This window comes from Mustela nivalis (genome assembly GCF_964662115.1).
Source record: "Mustela nivalis genome assembly, chromosome: 3".
Lineage (NCBI taxonomy): Eukaryota > Metazoa > Chordata > Mammalia > Carnivora > Mustelidae > Mustela > Mustela nivalis.
Window position 1 is genome coordinate 50,736,821 of NC_139022.1, and position 18,858 is coordinate 50,755,678.

General features: G+C 40.8%; 1 protein-coding gene and 1 long non-coding RNA gene across 4 annotated transcripts; one reads left to right on the forward strand and one right to left on the reverse strand.

Annotated features, from left to right (window-relative positions):
* LOC309861152 lies at positions 1-6,024 on the reverse strand. Of its 2 annotated transcripts, none has more exons than XR_014309783.1 (4): positions 5,917-6,024; positions 5,407-5,526; positions 764-1,218; positions 1-713 (listed from the first exon to the last, which is right to left on the reverse strand). It is a non-coding gene; the product is annotated as an uncharacterized lncRNA (long non-coding RNA). The 2 variants fall into 2 exon arrangements; XR_014309784.1 differs by lacking the exon at positions 5,917-6,024 and adding an exon at positions 5,743-5,871.
* A 13-nt stretch (positions 6,025-6,037) lies between these two features.
* SRP19 (signal recognition particle 19) lies at positions 6,038-12,817 on the forward strand. Of its 2 annotated transcripts, none has more exons than XM_082723741.1 (5): positions 6,038-6,199; positions 7,026-7,101; positions 9,878-9,949; positions 10,048-10,159; positions 12,318-12,817. In XM_082723741.1, exons 1-5 carry the CDS (start codon positions 6,159-6,161, stop codon positions 12,449-12,451), a joined length of 435 nt encoding a protein of 144 aa, XP_082579867.1. In that variant the 5' UTR covers positions 6,038-6,158; the 3' UTR covers positions 12,452-12,817. The 2 variants fall into 2 exon arrangements, with proteins under 2 accessions (XP_082579867.1, XP_082579868.1); XM_082723742.1 differs by having other exon boundaries at positions 6,064-6,199; positions 12,686-12,817.
* Positions 12,818-18,858: the final 6,041 nt, after the last annotated feature.

Below are 18,858 nucleotides of genomic sequence, written 5' to 3' on the forward strand. Positions count from 1 at the left end.
TTTAGACCCACCTTAGTTTTTTAATTTCAAAAACAGCACTTTCTTAAAACAAGGCCAGAACCATCGGACACCATCCTCGGCATAAAGTAAGATTACTTGGAGCACTTGCTTCCTTACTCTGTTCACGTCTGGATTGAAGTCTTTGAGTGGACATGACTGGCAGAGGCTATCAGATGCCTATAGAGTCTGGGAAAATTCAAATTTTGGTCTCCCCATTGAGGAAGGTGGATTCATAAAACATGAACTCTCCAAATCCATGAGGGGCATTTGGAAGCTCTGGGCAACCAGAAACCATGATATGTTTTACCATAGTATTCCTGCTGCCCAAACAATTAAAATACATGGAAAAGTATTAAGGAAACAAAATTGAGCAATATAACATCTAAAGCTGAATAAATGTTAATAATTGTGGTTAATCTGGTAATCTCAATATGAATGTCTACATAACTCAAAACTGAAAAGATAAAATGTTTAATAATTTTCATAATCTTAAATTCCAGATTATTCTAACCCAAATTGGGAAATGAGTTACAAGGGGAGAGAAGATGTAAAAGCATGCTAAATTTCTAGTTTTATGGAAACAGTATCAATAGATATTATTTTACTTTTAACTTAGACAAAGACAAATGCAATTTTTAGTTTAATGGTAACCCCAATGTTAAAAAATAAAATTTTCCACCTAAATCACTAACCAAAGAGAACAATTCAGAATACTTGATCATGGGGGTATAGCTCAGGGGTAGAGCATTTGACTGCAGAATACTTGATCAAGATATCAAAGAAAGGGAGAGATGGAGAATTGGCCACAAAGAAGCATAAAATGACTGTGTAAGTCCACAGCAATAAATGGATTAAACATATATAATAAACTAATGACTCTCAGGTTGGAGTCCAGTAAAAAAAAAGTCCTTCAACTTAATGCCATTAATAAAAGACAGTAAAATGATCAAGTGGGTAAAATTAAAAGTACAACCACACTTGCAAAGGCAAATGCAAAGAAAGCGGTTAAGGCAAATTTGTGTCAGTATAATTCTGGATACAAGGCATCAAACATAATGAAAAAAGGGATGTGTAGGTGGCTCAGTCGGTTAAGCATCGGTCTTTGGCTCAGGTCATGATCCCGGAACCCTGGGATTGAGCCCCACATTGGGCTCCTTGCTCAGCTGGTAGCCTGCTTCTCCCTCTGCCTGCTGCTCCCCCTGCTTGTGCTCTCTCCCTCTGAAAAATGAATAAATAAGTTAAATCTTTTTAAAAAATAATGAAAAAGGATTAACATCATTTATGACTTTCTTTAAATTTCAAATGATTTAACATCAATGGATGAATCAAATTTACAAAATATTAGCAAAAACCATAGAACAAGTAAGACTCAGTGTTTGACAGATGACTTGGTATTTATAGAACAAAAGGAACTGATTTTATTTAAAATTACAACTTTCTTCCAGACAGGGTGCATTTTGTTAAAGGAAGGTTCTGAGAGGTCCTTTTCCTGAGCTGAGGACCTTGATGGTTTGGGGATCAGTAAAGCCAAGCCTAGAATTTAGGTGGGAGGAGGGTTAGAGAAAATTTAACAGATTTGCCTAAGAGGTAAGAATTTGGGATTCTCAGCGTACCCAGGCAATGGGGGGCTGAGGAGTAGAGATAGGGGAGCACAAAAAGAATGAGGAGGCAGGAAAACGAGAAGTCGGGGTCTTATGAAAGCCCTGGTGGTGCAGCAGCTAAAATGATTTTAGAAACTCACTATTTCAGTTGGAACCCTAAGTTCCTCGCAAATTCTCTGTTCCAATATTAACAAGTACCCACTTGTTATTAATTTTCAGAATCTTTTTTAACAATTGCAGTTGGCTTCACCATCACATTATCAATAATTATTTGAATTTAAATATAAATTCGATGTAAGTGTTCACCACTGTTTCCTCTATGTTACATGCCTTTCACTTTCTTCACTTTAATTATGTTAATATAATTTGGCTTGACTGGACTATGTCCTTAGTTACTGTTTTCTAGAAAAGCCAAATTGGGGATAAACTTTCTAAATCCTAGCTTGTATAAAACTGTTTTCTTGGGGTGCCTGAGTGGCTCAGTCAGTTAAGGATCTGCCTTCAGCTCAGGTCATGATCTCAGGGTCCTGGGATCTAGGCAGAGTTGGGCTCCCTCCTCAGCAAGGAGCCTGCTTGTCCTTCTACCTCTCTGCCTGCTCATGTACGCGAGCTCTCTCTCTCATAAATAAAATCTTTTAAAACTTCTGTTTTCTTTTACCATCACATAAAGGATAACCTGGGTCACAACTTTGGTCACAATTCTTTTTCCTCAGAAAACTCCTATTGTTTACTAAGTAGTTGAACTATCAGTCTAGTTTTGTTTCCATTATATATAACTTTAATTTCCTATCTTGGTGTCTGTAGGGTTTTGTTTTTATCCTTGAAATAAAGAAATTGTACTGGCACAAGTCCAGCTGTGTGTCTTTTTTCCACAACTCTGTCTTTTGATATTAAATCTTTTTTATCTTGAGTCTTCAGTAAACATTCTCAGTAAATGTTATCTCTGTTCTTACTCCTGCTCCTGAATCACTTCCTTTCTCTCACTTTGCAGGAGCAGAACCAAGCCATAGTACTGTTAGAACACCAACTTCAACCATATCTACCAAAATGCCCCTCTCCAACACACACCAGTCAGAATCTTGGTGGTGCCTACATGAGGACTGTACTGTCAGTTTCTGTTGTCTAGACATTGCATTATGATCCTCTAGAAATGGAAAGAGCATCTATCTTCCACTTTGGTATCAACATTTTCCCATAAGAGTGCCAAAGCAATATTGCTTGCGTTCAAATGCCTTAGAGGATTTTTAATGAAACAATTTCATTAAAACAGATTTTACTTATAGTCTGCTCTCCAATCCCAAGATACAGATACAAATCCAACAGAGACCGGATATGGCATGTAGACAAATCTTACTCATAAACACCATGCTGTACTCTGTATTTTCCCCTGGACAGTGAAAGCTCTGTCATGAGGTCAAGTTGGTGTACTTAACTTTTAGTTTTCCTAAATTCTGTCTTCTGTAGAAATTGACTTTTTTGGGGTGCGTGGTGGCTCAACTGGTTAAGGGTCTGACTCTTGATTTCAGCTCAGGTCTTGATTTCAGGGTTGTGAGTTCAAGCCCTTCATTGGGCTCAGTGGGGTATGGAGAGAGACAGGAAGAAGAAAGAAAGAAAGGAAAGAGGGAAAGATAGAGGAAGGAAGGAGAAAAGAAAGGAAAAGGGATAAAGAAAAAGAGAGAGAAAGGGAGAAAAACAGAGAGAAAGAAAGGGAAGGAGGGAGGAAGGAAGGAAGCAGAGAGGGGGAAAAGAGAAAAAAAAAGAAAGGAAAAGAAAATTTGACTTCTGACATTACGGTAGATAATATTTTCAAAGATGGCACGGTATCTGCCATTCCACATGCTTTTTCCCCAATATGAGTCTGTTACTGAGCTGGCCCTGTGACTGCTTTGACCAACAAAACATAGAGGAAGTTTCAAGACCAGGAATTAAAAAGGCCTGGTAGCTTCTACTGTGTGGTCTGCAGGAAGCCAACCAACATGTAAGAAGTCCTGAAACCACCGCGCTTTGAAGAAGTTGCTAAAGAAAAAGTTATTCTGACACTTGGCTGAATGGAAAGAGGGACTTTATTCAAGACTGTTGCAATACAGATATTGTAGCAGAGGAGATCAGCTCAACTCCAAATGTAGCAAAGACAGTTGGAGATTTATAACCAAAAACCAGAATGTCCCTGTTCTGTTCTTTCCGACAGGAGACGGAAAATTACTTAGGGTAAATTCTTGTGGAAGACAGCCAAGGACTTAACATATGAGAGATGGGGAATGAGGAATTTGATCAGATATTTGATCAGGGTAATTTGATCAGATATTTGATCAGATAACAAGCATAAGGGGGACATTCACCACACTTATTGTGACGGTTAATTTTCTGTGTAAAATTAATTGGGCTAAAGGACGCCCAGACAGCGTTAAAACATTTCAGGGTGTGTCTGTGAATGTTTTTCTGAAAGAGATTAGCATTTAATCAGAAGACGCAGTAAAGAATATCTGCCTTCACCAATATGGTCAGGCATCATCTAATCTGTTCAGAGTTCAGATAGAACCAAAAGGTGAAGGAAGGGCAAATTTTTTTCTCTTTTCTTGTACTGGGACCTCCATCTCCTAATCTCCAATATCTGATCTCCTGGTTTTCAGATATATTAACTCTGGGACTTACACCATCAGCTCTCCTGGTTCTCAGGCTTTTGGACTCTGATTTATACCATCAACTTCCCTGGTTCTCCAGTTTTTAGATAGCATATTGTGGTATATCACAGCCTCCATTTTGGTGTGAGTCAGTTCCTATAATAATCTCATATATCTATATAAATCTTTTAGTTCTGCCTCTCTGGAGAACCCTAACAAATATACTTAATGTAGCAGGATTCTTGTTAAAATAGGGCTAGCAGGAAGAAGATAGAACAGGGGCTTCCGCACACATTAAACCTCTGACTACCTTGTTCACGTCCCACTGTTTCCATATGTATATGTAAAATGCTGACTTTCTGAAAAGAAGTATTTGAGTTTTTATGATGAAGCTAAAGTATAAAAGCAAAATCCAAAAGCAAGCAAACTACGTATTCTAAAGCTTGGTTTCATTTCATCCCTGTTCGGTTTTATTGGTCACTGCATGAAGCTCTTTTTACAGGAATCATGTATACTTTAAGGAAGAAGTAAGACTTAGTATTTACATCAGCACCAAATTAATCCCCTACTTCGGAACTGCAAGGGTGACTGAGAGGCGGAGATTGAAGGGATGGAGAAAAGTCAGGGGATTCCAGACGGACCAGCTGGGTATCTACCCTCATCCATCATTAGCCTGAATTGGCAAATTATCTAACTTCAATGAGACTCAAGCTTTCGGTGGGGGGTAATAGGAGGGGGTGGAGAGATTTTTGTTTGTTTTTTCATTTGTAATAGAAAATACTTGGGACGCCTGGGTGGCTCAGTGGGTTAAAGCCTCTGCCTTCGGCTCAGGTCATGATCCCAGAGTCCTGGGATCAAGCCCCGCATCAGGTTCTCTGCTCAGCGGGGAGCCTGCTTCCCACCCACCCCACCCCCTCCCCACCTCTCTGCCCACTTGTGATCTCTGTCAAATAAATAAATAAAAATCTTAAGGGGCGCCTGGGTGGCTCAGTGGGTTAAAGCCTTCGGCAGAGTCCTGGGATCGAGCCCCACATCGGGCTTTCTGCTTGGCAGGGAGCCTGCTTCCTCCTCTCTCTCTCTCTCTCTCTCTCTCTGCCTACCTACTTGTGATCTCTGTCAAACAAATAAATAAAAAAATCTTAAAAAAGGAAAAAAGAAAGAAAGAAAGAAAACACTTATCTTACCTTGCCCGGTTTTATGAAAAGTGCCTTTGTTGGTGTGGAATAAGCAGCCGCTACTAAAAGAGGACTGAAGGTGTGTTCTGTTGAAGAACGGGAATGCTGAAATAGTGCTTTGCAATTAACCTAAGGTATGCAAAAAATAATGAATTGTAGAGTAGAGGGTGTTCTTCTGGAGTTTAAAAAGGTGTATGGCCACATTTCTAACGTTTATACACCTCACTGAAACACTGAGGTTGTTTTACTTGTTTCACCACTATAAAAACCCGTATTTGCCAAGTTGAAAGCAAGCTGTGGGGCCCAGGAGCGGATCAAGATTAAACATAAAATACATGTCCTTGCCTGCTCGGATCTGTGCAGAGAAACGACTCAGTGGTACAGAGCCTTCACCTAAGGTGAGGGTAGCTAACACCATTCAATTCTCAGTGTGACCCTGGACGCGAAGGATCGTAAAAACGTTACTTCGGCGACAGCAAAAGCTCTTAAAACCCCATTTTGACAAGATTTAAGAAGAACCTGGAAGGTTTCGCGGATCCTCTCGCGAGAGGAGAGATTCTAACGCCACGTCAGAAACTAGAGACGCTGGCGCGGAGCGACAGATGCCGGAACCAGGATCGGTGAAAGCCAGGGACGCGTAGGGTGGTCGGTGGGCGGGACTTCCGCCGGAAGCCGGCGTGGTCCGGAAAATCTCAGAACCGAGTTCCGGCCCGTCTTTCTCCTAGAGGCCCTCGGTGGGCGCTCTGTGGGCCTGGGTGAAGATGGCCTGTGCAGCCGCACGGTCCCCGGCCGACCAAGACAGGTGGGTCCTGAGAAAGGGTGCTGCACCGCCCTCCCCATCCCTGAGAAAGGCTGGCGGGTGGGGCTTGTCTCCGTCCCCAGGCTCCGGGCCTCTTCCCAGGTGTTGGTTCCTCCGGGAGGCCAGCGGCGCCTGGCTCTTCGTAGTATCCCCGAAATTCCGACCCTAGGTAGTTCAGTGTCTGCCTGCGCCGGAGACGAAGGACTTTGGGTGCTACGTGGACAGCACATTAAGTAACAGACTCACAGAGGGAGAAATGTGTTTTTTTCATTGTTACGTTCAGAAAGGCACGTTTGGGTTTTTCAGAGTCTTCTAATACCTCAGTTGGTGTGGTTTCTGTTTGAGAGCAGGCCCCAGCCTCAGGAAGTTTTTTTAAAATATTTTTATTTTATTTATTTGTCAGAGATCACAAGAAGGCAGAGAGGAAGGGAAGCAGGCTCCCTGCTGAGCAGAGAGCCCGATGCGGGGCTTGATCCCAGGACCCTGGGATCATAACCTGAGCCGAAGGCAGAGGCTTCAACCCACTGAGCCACCCAGGTGCCTCCCCTCAGGAAGTTTTGATAGCCGGCTGTATGTTAACTGACCGGTGAAGGCATTGTTTTGGTTTGGTTTTAAACTTTCTCTAACAACTGATTTTTTTTTCCCCCGCTGAGGTAGTAAACTAACGTTAGCTTTTTAAGTAACGTAAGTAAAAGGGAGGCAATTTCAAGAAAAAAAAAAAAATACTAAGCAAGTAACAGGCATGCTGGCAATCTTGGTGATGAAAGAATGAATGAAATTTTTGGAAATCCTGCTCTAGTGATACGAGCTGTGCTTCCTTCTGTGGCAGGTTCATTTGTATCTATCCTGCTTATTTAAATAACAAGAAGACCATCGCGGAGGGGAGGCGAATCCCCATAAGTAAGGTAAATGGGCTGGCACCTCTGTCCTTGAGGGGTTGGGGAGGTTGTACTGTTAGGTCTTCAAGGGCTTCCCTTTTTACTATATGGTATTGTTTGGGGCCTGAGGTGAACAGCTTCCAGGAATTGGGGTGCTTTTCTTAACAGTGGCGAAACCAGAGAGGCACTAATACCTGGCTGGGGGAATTATTCTAAATGGTTCTTCATGAGCTTGTACTTTAAAGGAGTTGGGTGGCAGTAGGGTTTGCATGTTGTTGTTTTTTAAGCCAAGGTTATGATGCTCTTGCCCTTAATTTGTCAGAGAGTAAGCACAAGCAGGGGGAGTGTCAGAGGCAGCGGGAGAAGCAGGCTCCCCACTGAGCAGAGAGCCCAAAGCATCAAGACCAGAGCTGAAGGCAGAGGCTTTAACCCACTGAGCCACCCAGGCGCTCCTACTCTTGCCCTTAATAAAGGAAATCAAACTATGGCATTATATGATGTCCAGAATGCAGTTGAGTTATTAAACAAGACTTGCAGAAAAAAAATTCTTTTTAAATTTATTTATTTGAGAGTAAGAGGGGAATTGGGATGGGGGGAGGGGGAAAGAGAGAATCCCAAGCACTCCCCAAATTGAGCAGCTGGATCCCACCACCAAGAGTCTGACGCTTGGGTATCTGAGTGGCAGTTAAGCGTCTGCCTTTGGCTCAGGTCATGATCCCAGGGTCCTGGGATCCAGTCCCACATAGGGCTCTCTGCCTCGTAGGCAGTCTGTTTCTCCCTCTGCCTCTGCCCTCCCCCGCCACCAATGAATAAATAAACAAAATCTTAAAAAAAAAAAAAGAAAGAAAGAGTCCAACATGTAAGAGACTAAACCACCTAGGTGCCCCAAGTGTTACAGAGAATTTAGATGTGTTGAGTTTTTTAGTTTTATGTCTGTTATCTTTTTTTGGGGGGAAGGGGAGTAAAGTTTTAAAATTGATACTTCTAAAAAGGGTGTTAGAGTTTTTAAAAATATGATTTCTCCCTTGTGCTGTTTGAATGGGAAATTTCAAGTTCTCAGTTGGCCTGGTGGCATGTTTGGAAAGTGCCTAATCCCAAGTGATGGGTCTTTGTAGCTTTTTTTTTTTTTTTTTTTTAAGATTTTATTTATTTGTGGGGCGCCTGGGTGGCTCAGCGGGTTAAAGCCTCTGCTTTCGGCTCAGGTCATGATCTCAGGGTCCTGGGATTGAGCCCCGCGTCGGGCTCTCTGCTCAGCGGGGAGCCTGCTTTCCACTCTCTCTCTCTCTGCCTGCCTCTCTGCCTGCTTGTGATCTCTGTCAAATAAATAAATAAAATCTTTAAAAAAAAAAAAGATTTTATTTATTTGTTTATTTGATGGAGAGAGACAGCGAGAGGGGGAATACAAGTTAGGGAGAGGGAGAAGCAGGCGTCCCAGGACCCTGGGATCATGACCTGAACCTTACTCCTCTTTCTCTCTGCCTGCCTCTCTGCCTACTTGTGATCCCTGTCACATAAATAAATAAAATCTTAAAAAAAAAAGAAGGTGTGATCAGCACCCAGGAAGATTCCTTTGTCTCCTCACAGTCACTTCCCCTGCCACATATACTCACATTCAAGGATAACCATATCCTGACTTCCGACGCAATAGATTACTTTTTTTGTTCTTAAACGTTATTTAAAAGGCGTTATACACTATGTACTTTTGTATCTGTCTTTTTTTCACTGAACTTTAAGCTTAAATTTATTCACATTTTTTAGTGTAGTTTGTTAATTCTCATTGCTCTGTAGGAGGGTTTCTCAACAGCAGCACCATTGACATTTCGAGCCAGATCATTTTGAGCCAGGTAATTCTGTTATCAGGGCTAGTCTGTGCTTTTTAGTTGTTTAGCAGCATCTTTGGCCTTTACCCACGAGATGCCGGTGCCTTACCTGACTCCTCTGACAATTAGAAATGTCTCCTAGCATTGCTAAATGTCAGGGAGCAGAATTGCCTTGCTGAAAACCACTGCTCTGTAGTATTCAATTGTATAAATAAATCACAGGCCATCCTACCATTGATGGATAATTGGTTTCTAGTTTAAGGCTACTTTACATGCTACTGCTGTCAATGTTCTTGAGTTTGTCCTCTAGGGAACATTTTTGCATTGTTCTTGGATATGTACTTAGAAGTGGAATTGCAGAGCCATGAAGAATGCATATGTTTAGCTTTAGTAAATACTACCAAACAATTTTCTAAAGTGGCTGTATCTGTAATAGTTGTTTAACTAGTATTCATTGAGCACCTACTATGTTCCAAGCATCATTCCAGATACTTGGGGATTTACAGATAAACAGAACAGTCCCTGCCTTTGTGAAGTGTATGTTCTGTTGGAAGGGAGCTATAAATAAGTGTTATTTCTGTATTTTAAAAATTACAGTGGAGGGACTTCTGGGTGGCTCAGTTGGTTGAGCCCGCTGCCTTTGGCTCAGGTCATGGTCCTGGGGTCCTGGGATTGAGTCCCGCATTGGGCTCCTTGCTCGGCAGGGAGCCTGCTTCTCTCGCTGCCTCTGCCTGCCTCTCTGCCTGCTTGTGTGTACTCTCTCTCTGTGTCTCTGGCAAATAAATAAAAAACTCTTTAAAAAATAAAAAAATTAAAAATTAAAAAATTTTAAAAGTCACAGTGGAAACAACCATACCTAGTGAAAAAGAAAACTTAAGGTTTTGATAACTGTTGTGATCCTCATATTTGAAATGATTCACACAACGATGTAGCAGTATCTGCTTAAGGTAAGCTATTCAGTGTTTTTGTTTTTAACTGTTCAGGCTGTTGAAAATCCTACAGCTACTGAGATTCAAGATGTGTGCTCAGCAGTTGGACTTAATGTATTCCTTGAGGTAAGAGGTGGTTCTTTCTTCACTATTTTTCCTACTCAGTCTCATTGATATGACAACTTTTTAAAGCCTGTTTTATATGTTGTTGTTTTTTATGTTAGAAAAATAAAATGTACTCTAGAGAATGGAATCGTGATGTTCAGTACAGGGGCAGAGTCCGGGTCCAGCTGAAACAGGAAGACGGCAGCCTCTGTCTTGTACAGTTCCCGTCACGTAAGCTTTTTTTTTTTTTTTTTTTAATGAACAAATAAAGTTTGGCAACAGGTCGTTCTTCTACAAAAAAAGTTCTAAAACTGACCCCTTTGAAAGGTAAAATTCATAATTTGCATGTTGCAGATGAATTTAAGAAAGGCTACTGCTGAGGAAGGGAGGAAAACAGTGGTTCTCATTTCTTTTAAGTTAAGGACCTCTAGGAATGTGAAACCTAGTCATTCATTTAAAAAACTTGTTTTATGAACTTTTTATAATCTCTGGAAATCCATCATTATTCCCAGGTTAAGAGTGTAGAATTATTGAGTGGTCAGATGTTAATTGGCATTTCAGATCCTAGAGGCCTATGAGGTTTGTTAATAATTTCTATCATTAATTTAAAAGCCATACTGAGTGAAAACTGCAAAAGGAATGCGTAGTGTGATACCACTTTGGTTCATTTAAATACAAAATGTTACTATTTATTGGTGTATATGTAATATTATTTATTGACATTTATGTATGTAAATTTTTTTTAATGGACTGGAGGAAAACCCCAGTCTTAAAATAGTAGGTAACCTAATGATGAACAGGGCATGGGAAGTAGTGACACAGGAATGGTGCTCACAGAAGACCAGCATTATCTCTAGTGTTTTATTTCTTAAAAAAACAGCAGTAACCAATTATCAGTACTCCAAAATAATTAATTCTGGCTTTGGGGAAGATGAATATTTTTGTACATGATTCTTTTCTGAATTCTTTATTTCTAAAAACTATAATTTTTTAAATCGAGCTGTTATTTTTTTTTTTTTTCTTTAACCCCAAGCTGACAACTAAATGGTATTTATTTATTTATTTATTTGTCAGAAAGAGAGAGAGCACAAGCAGGGGGAATGGCAGGCAGAGGGAGAAGCAGGCTCCCTAAAGGAGCCCAGTGTGGAGCTCTATGGCACTACCCCAGGATCATGACCGAACCCGGAGGCAGATGCTTAACCCACTGAGCCACCCAGGTGTCCCTAGATTGGTTTCTCTATGCTAAAACCTTTCCAGGTTGGTAGATAATTCTAGAAACAAGATTTTTAGTTGGAATAACAGGTAGTATATTACAGTGTATTTACTCTTCTCTTTGACATCTTCTTTTACTATCTGTTAAAAGTCAAAAGACAGGGAAGCCTGGGTGGCTCAGTTGGCTAAGCATCTTCCTTCCGCCCAGGTCTTGATCCCAGGATCCTGTGATCGAGCCCTGTCTTGGGCTTCCTGTTTAGGGGGGAGTCTTTCTCTCTCTCTCTCTCCCCATGTCCTCTACCTGTGTTGGCTCTTGCTCTCTCACTCTCTCTCTCTCAAATAAGTAAATAAAATTTGAAAAAAAATTCAAAAGACCAAAAAAAAAAAATTTTTTTTTAAAGATTTTATTTATTTATTTGACAGACAAATCACAAGGAGGCAGAGGGGCAGGCAGATGGGTGGGGGAAGCAGGCTCCCTGCTGAGCTGAGAACCCAATGTGGGGCTCGATCTCAGGACCCTGAGATCATGACCTGAGCTGAAGGCAGAGGCATTAACCCACTGAGCCCCCAGGCGCCCCACCCCCAAAATTTTTTTTTAAAAAATCAAGAGACAAGAAACTTTTTTGACTTGACCAGTAAATAAAATGTAGGTAAAAATTACAGTTGAAAAATGTTGCTCCCAGTTTCCAATAAGAAAAAAGTAAGTAAGGGGAAAACTGAAAGGCTCCATGTATTGGAAGTAGCTACTAGATCTGGAGGGAGGTAGTTGGTGTACAGATCAGGGTACCTGTACACATGAAATCATCTGGGCATATGAGGTAACATCTTTCGTAGCCTAATAACATTGGGTTTTTGTTACAAGACTGAGTGGCCCTCTGTTTCTTTAGCTTAAGGTACAGTGATATCCTGACTCTCTTTCCAGATTGTTGTATTTCGACTTACTCCCCTTTGATCTTCAAGTCAGTTACTAGAACCAGGACCAAAATAGGTGTTTCAAATAAATATTTCAGTATCATTCTTAGAACATTTTCTCCAGGAAGGCTCCCACTTGAGCAAGTCATGTCTTTATAGTCATTTTTATTTTAATCTTTGTCATTTTCCTGATGTGATCTCAAGTTAATGAGCTTGTATGTCTTATTCCTTAGATCATACACTAAGCCTAACTTCTTGTTCCTAGGTAAGTCTGTAATGTTGTATGTAGCAGAAATGATACCTAAACTAAAAACAAGGACACAAAAAACAGGAGGTGGTGACCAAAGTCTTCAGCAAGGAGAGGGAAGTAAAAAAGGGAAAGGAAAGAAGAAGAAGTGACCAGATTTGAGAGTCAAGTCGGTGGTGCTACTGTGAGAGATAGTGAATGAAAGCTTCTAACTTACTTACATCTTAGAGAAATGGAAGCTTTTTATTTGCATCATTTAACCGAACTGTGGACATCTCTGCCTCCCAGCTTCAGCATCAGAGTTGACAATGAAATAAATTTATATGAGAAGTTTGCATCTAGCTCTTATGCAGTATAAAAGAAATTTTTTTTGCTTTTCAACACAGAGTTTTTGTGGAAGAAAGAAGCATATTTTTTAATGGACAGTGGACTCTGCCATAAGTTACATGAAATCCTGTATCTGTCCTGTGTGTAAACATGTTTCAGAAAAATGAGTTTAAATAAAGATTTGAAATACACATTTTCTTCAACTTTTAAGTTAATGAAATAAAATTTGAAACTGACTATTTTAGCTTTTGCTCTTTTGCTTATGAACTAAATGCTAGTAGAGGAGATAATTGAAATCGATAAAATGGGTAGTGGAGGCTTAGTGTGAGCTTAGAACTAGAAGAAAATGGTTAAATCCTCTTGGACGAAAATGGTTAAATCCTCTTGGACTTCTATAGATGATATTATTTCAGTTATTGTAACTGAACGTTCAATTACTAGTTTTTTGATGTATGGAAAGTCTTGGACTTTAAGCTTTAGATTTGCTTATTTTGTTGGCTTAAGAACATCATTTTAATTGGAGTTTTAAAATTACCCATGCTTTAACACCTTGAGATGTGCTTTTTTTCAAGAAACTAAACTGGATTGAAGATTCTGACTTTATTTCAAAGACTGTTCTGAAAGTGGCAATTCTGTGTAAAATTTGAGGGTACCATCTTAAATCAGCCATTTGTTTTTGTCCACTGAGCATCATTTGGGGAGCTGCCTTCTCTGACTCCATATGCTTCTGGAAGGGCTTTTAATTAAAGGACTGCCTCTTGACCACAGGGTATGACCCATCCCAGGCCACTGGTTTATTTCTCAGGAATTCTAATCTAGAACAGAAACACAGACATACAGATGATGGGAGCTAAGATATATAATGATCTACAAATTTGAGTTATCCGAATCCTGGTTTTTTGAGGCTGGGTTTGGCTCTTCTATGACTTCTGTCAACTGTGCTTTATATCCTTCTAGTAAATCCCATTTTCTTTAAGTTTTCATTGCTTGAAAGAAGAAATTCCACTTCATTACAAAATAAGTGAATCCAGCGTTTCAGAGTGTTAGGTGGACATAGACACCCAAGCTGTATGAAGAGGACTCATGGGTGTACAGGAAGAGGTATTAGAATCTTTACTTTTTTCTCCAATACTTTCTGTTGTTAACATGTCTTATAATGAATGTAACAGTATAGCAGTTTATATATTTGACTTATAAGTAAATATTGGGACAGTATATACAAAACAAAATTTAGAGCAAAATTTAAAACAAAAATTAACGTTCTGGGAAATTGTATCACTTAGGAATTTGTGTAACGAAACAATGAGGAACTTAAGCAGGAATTTTTCTTTTTTTTTTTGAAGTAACATCAAATCCAAAATTTTATTATAGGTGTAAGTTCAGCTGCTCAGTGACACCCTCTTTTATCATTCCATTCCACTCTCCATGGTTTCTAACACCCCTTGGATTGTTGTCTCAAGGTTACAAAAGGGCTGATAGAATATCAAATGTCACATCAGAGTTTAAGGTAGAATGAAGAGATAGCTGTGCCAGCCACTTCTGTCCACCCTTAAAAAGAAAGTTAAAGATTTCTCAAAATTCTTCCCAGCCAACTTTCATTTAAGTCTCCTTGCTGAACAACTGTGGCACCTGTCCATGTTCAGCTATACGACAGGCTAGGAAAGTGACTGTATAGCTTTCTCAGTAATGAAAAGACTCAGCCAAAGAAGAAAGTTGATACTGGATATTAGGGCAGTCAAATAATGTGCCACAGAAAGATGACCAGAGTCTAAAATTACTTTGGTTATGGAGCAATAAAGATTGTTGGAAATCTTACTGTAACATTGTACTGCTGTTTCTCCACATTGTTGCAATCAGTGCATAATTGAACCTTTCTTTGCCAATCAAGTAGAAAACAGAATTTTTCTAGTGAGCAAGACAGATCACTTATTCATATGTTGAAAATGCCATTTGTATTTATCTCATTGATTTCTATTCACATCCTTTGCCCCCTTTTTTAAAAAAAATTTTTTTTATTTGTTTATTTGACAGGCAGATCACAAGTAGGCAGAGAAGCAGGCAGAGAGACAGAGGGAAGCGGGCTCCCTGCTGAGCAGAGAGCCCAATGCAGGGCTCGATCCCAGGACCCTGAGATCATGACCTGAGCTGAAGGCAGAGGCTTTAACCCACTGAGCCACCCAAGTGCCCCTCCTTTGCCCCTTTTTAAGGACTTTATTACCATCAGTGTTACACATAATTTAAAGAGCCAGCTAGTTTTAATAGTTTGAGTTTTAGGCATTAACTTTCATCTGTAGAAGAGGATGATTTAGTTTTCCTTCCTTCACCCCCGAAGTATGCTTCCCATCCTCACTTCTTTTTTTTTTTTTTTTAAGATTTTATTTATTATTTATCCATCTGAGAGGGAGAGAGACAGCATGAGAGGAGAGGGTCAGAGGGAGAAGCAGACTCCCTGCCAAGCAGGGAGCCCGATGTGGGACTTGATCCCGGGACTCCAGGATCATGACCTGAGCCGAAGGCAGTCGCTCAACCAACTGAGCCACCCAGGTGCCTCCCATCCTCACTTCTACCAATATATTTCTTGATTTTAATCACTATTCATAGTTTACATTACTATCCTATATTTCATTCATAGCTGAATCATGTAGTACTTTGCTACTCAAAAGTGTGGTCTGGGGTCTAGCAGCACTGCTTTTCCCTGGGAACTTGTGAAAAATGCAGAAACTCTGACCCAGCCCAGAATGTTAAAGATTGCCAAGGTATTCTTATGCACATGAAAGTGAGAAACACTGGAGTATGCTGTTGTTACTTTTGTTTTCTGGATTTGTGTGTTCTTCAGTTAATATTTTTTCTTTTATTTGCTTAGGTTTTTGAATATTCATCATTAACTCAACCAGAAATTATCAGTTGTCAAAATGTCCTTTCAAAAAGTTTGTTCGGGACAAGCATCTGACTCTTAATCTCAGCTCAGGTCATGATCTCAGGGTTGGGATCAAGCCCCAATTTGGGCTGTGTGCTCAGCATGGAGTCTGCCTGAGATTCTCACTCTCCCTCTGCCCTTCCTTCTTGTGCCCTCCCTCTCTCTAAAATAAATCTTTAAAAGAAAAAGTTTGTTCAAGGGTGTCTGGGTGGCTCAGTCCATTGGGCATCTGACTCGATCTCAGCGCAGGGCTTGAGTTCAAGCCCTGTGTTGGGCTCCACGCTGGGTGTGGAGAAAAGCAAATAAATATGTAAGTTAAGTACATAAGTTCACATCAGGTAGTTCAATTTAATCTTTCTAAAGAAGTCTCTTTTGGAGCCTTTTACCTTCTCCACTTACTACCCTTTAGGCCTAGTGCACAGTTTCACTTTGGGATCTCTTCATCATCCAGAGTGACTTGCCTCACTTCTTTGCTGTTTTGTATATCCTTATTATGGTATCCTATGCATTCTTTCTTGGGTTACTTCCTTGTTGGTAGCCCATCTTCAGGATCTTCCTGAGAAAAATGCCACTTCTGTGGGAGGGTGGGAGGTAAATGTTCTTACACCACATATGAAAGCGTCCTCATTCTACCCTCACACATTCAAACCCTCACACAATTCGGCTGAGTATAGAATTAGAATTGAAAATTGTTTTATTTCAGAAGTTCAAGTATATTGTTTCATGGTCTCCTTGCTAATGTTATAGGTGCAGGGAAGTCTATACCATTGTAGTTCCTGATTTTTTTTTTTTATTTGAGAGAGAGAGCATGAGTGGGGAGGAAGGACAGAGGGGGCAGGAGAAGCAGACTCCCTACTGAGCAGGGAGCCTGACAGTGGGGCTCGATCCAGGACCCCAGGTATCATGACCTGAGTCAAAGGCAGACGCTTAACTGACTGAGCCACCCAGGTTCCCAGTTCATGATCTTGTCACCTACATTTTTCTTGTTTAAACACATCTCAGAATTCTAAAATATCACAATAGTGTGCTTTATGTGGGAGCTTTTTTGTCTATTGTGCTGGGTACCTAATGGGCCCTTTCAATTTGTAAACGTGTTCAAATCTGGGAGTTTTCCTAAAAATTTCATCGATGGTTTTTCTACCCTTTCTGATCTTGGAACTCCTTATTCTGGATATTGGACATGCTGGGTAAGTTCTCAAGTTTTCTTATCTTTTTCCCCCCCTTATTTCCATTTCTTTGCATTTATGTTCTATTTCCTAGAATTCCTTAGCTCTGTCTTCTAACCCTTTTGTTGAACTTTTCATTTTTTTTTCCTTTTTTTTTTTTCCTTAAAGTATTTTATTTATTTGACAGATCACAAGTAGGCAGAGAGGCAGGCAGAGAGAGGAGAGGAGGAAGGAAGCAGGCTCCCTGCCGAGCAGAGAGCCCGATGCGGGGCTTGATCCCAGGACCCTGAGATCATGACCTGAGCCAAAGGCAGAGGCTTAACCCACTGAGCCACCCAGGCGCCCCGAACTTTTCATTTTTCTTGTAATTTCAACTCACACTCTCTTGTCATCTGAGTATTTCCTTTTTCTAGCATTTTTAAAAAGATTTTTATTTATTTATTTGAGAGAGAGACAGCACGAGGTTGGGGCAGGGGGAGCCAAGGTGGAGGGTGACGCAGAGACTCTCTCAAGCCCACTCCACACACTGAGCACAGAGCCAACGTGGGGCTCAATCCCACAACCCTGAGATCATGACCTGAGCTGGAACCAAGAGTCAGACTCAACCAACTGAGCTACCCAGGTGTCCTGCATTCTGTTTTGTTTTGTTTTGTTTTGTTTTCATTTATTTTACAGAGAGAGAGAGAGATCCCAAGTAGGCAGAGAGGAAAGGGGAAGCAGGCTCCCCGCTGAGCAGAATCCGAGGCGGGGATCCTGAGATCAGGACCCGAGCCAAAGGCAGCGGCTCAACCCACTGAGCCACCCAGGTGCCCCTCCCCGGCATTCTGTTCTTTTTTTTTTTTTATAAACATGTATTTTTATCCCCAGGGGTACAGGTCTGTGAATCACCAGGTTTACACACTTCACAGCACTCACCAAAGCACATACTCTCCCCAATGTCCATAATCCCACCCCCTTCTCCCAATCCTCCTCCCCCTATGATCTCCCTGATATGAGGAAGTGGTGGTGCAACATGGGGGCTTAAGTGGGTAGAAGAAGAACCCCGCATTCTGTTCTTAATTCATAAGTGTCATTCTTATTTCTCAGGGGCTATGGTTTGTATATTTTTGCTTCCAATTTCCTTTTTTGTTTTTATTTTGATCCTTTATATGTTAAGTGGATTTCTTAGATTGACAGCTTTTTAAGAGTAAAAAAACCCATTAAGTTGATTGGAAGTTCTAGGCACGTAGGAAGGGCTTGCAGACTGTTTAACTAAAAAGGGGTATCTGGCTTAAATATCCTTTTAGGGGAAATTTCCAACATTAGAAATGTTTTAGGTTGATCTGTTCCCTAGAGAGGAGTCCAATAAGCTTCCAGGAGGATAAAGGTCTCGGAGCCCAGTGGGAGAAGGTGGAGTGAGAGAAATGGGTCTCAGCATTGAGTCACTCAATCCTGTTTTGTTTGCTTGTTTTTAAAGATTTTATTTATTTGAGAGAGACAGTGCTAGTTAGAGAGTGCATGAGCAGAGAGGAAAGGGAGAAGCAGGCTCTTCGCTGAGCAAGGAGCCTGTTGGGGAACTAAATCCCAGGACCCTGGAATTATGACCTGAGCCGAAGGCAGCCACTTAACTGAGCCACCCAGTGTGCCCCTCAATCCTTTTTTTAATAAAATTTCCGTCCCTCAATTCTGCCTGTGTCCTCCCCACTCCAAAGATCCTCTTACTATCTCTGGAGGACAGACTGCCAGTCTTTCACTTGGAAGAGGGATAAGGTATTCCTTTACCATTTCTTTATTTTTTTAAGTTTCTTCCCAACAGTAAGATTGCTCTTTGTAGTTATTTTGATATTGGGAGTGACTTTATAATGAAATCTCTATACCAAAGAGATGAGGTATGGTAGACAGAATAATGTGCACCCTCCTCCCCCCAAAAAAACCGTTATATTACCTTACATGGCAAAAGGCCTTGCAGGTGTGATTAAGTATCTTCAGCTGGACAAAGTGGCCTGTATTATCCAGGTGGACCCAACGTCATCAAAAGGAGCCTTCTAAAAGGGAAGCGAAGTAGGAATACTAAGGGGCCACAGGCCAACGAATGCAAGCAGCTTTCAGCTGAGAGAAGTAAGGAAAAGGATTCTTCCCTACAGCCTCCAGGAGAAATGCAGCCCTGCAG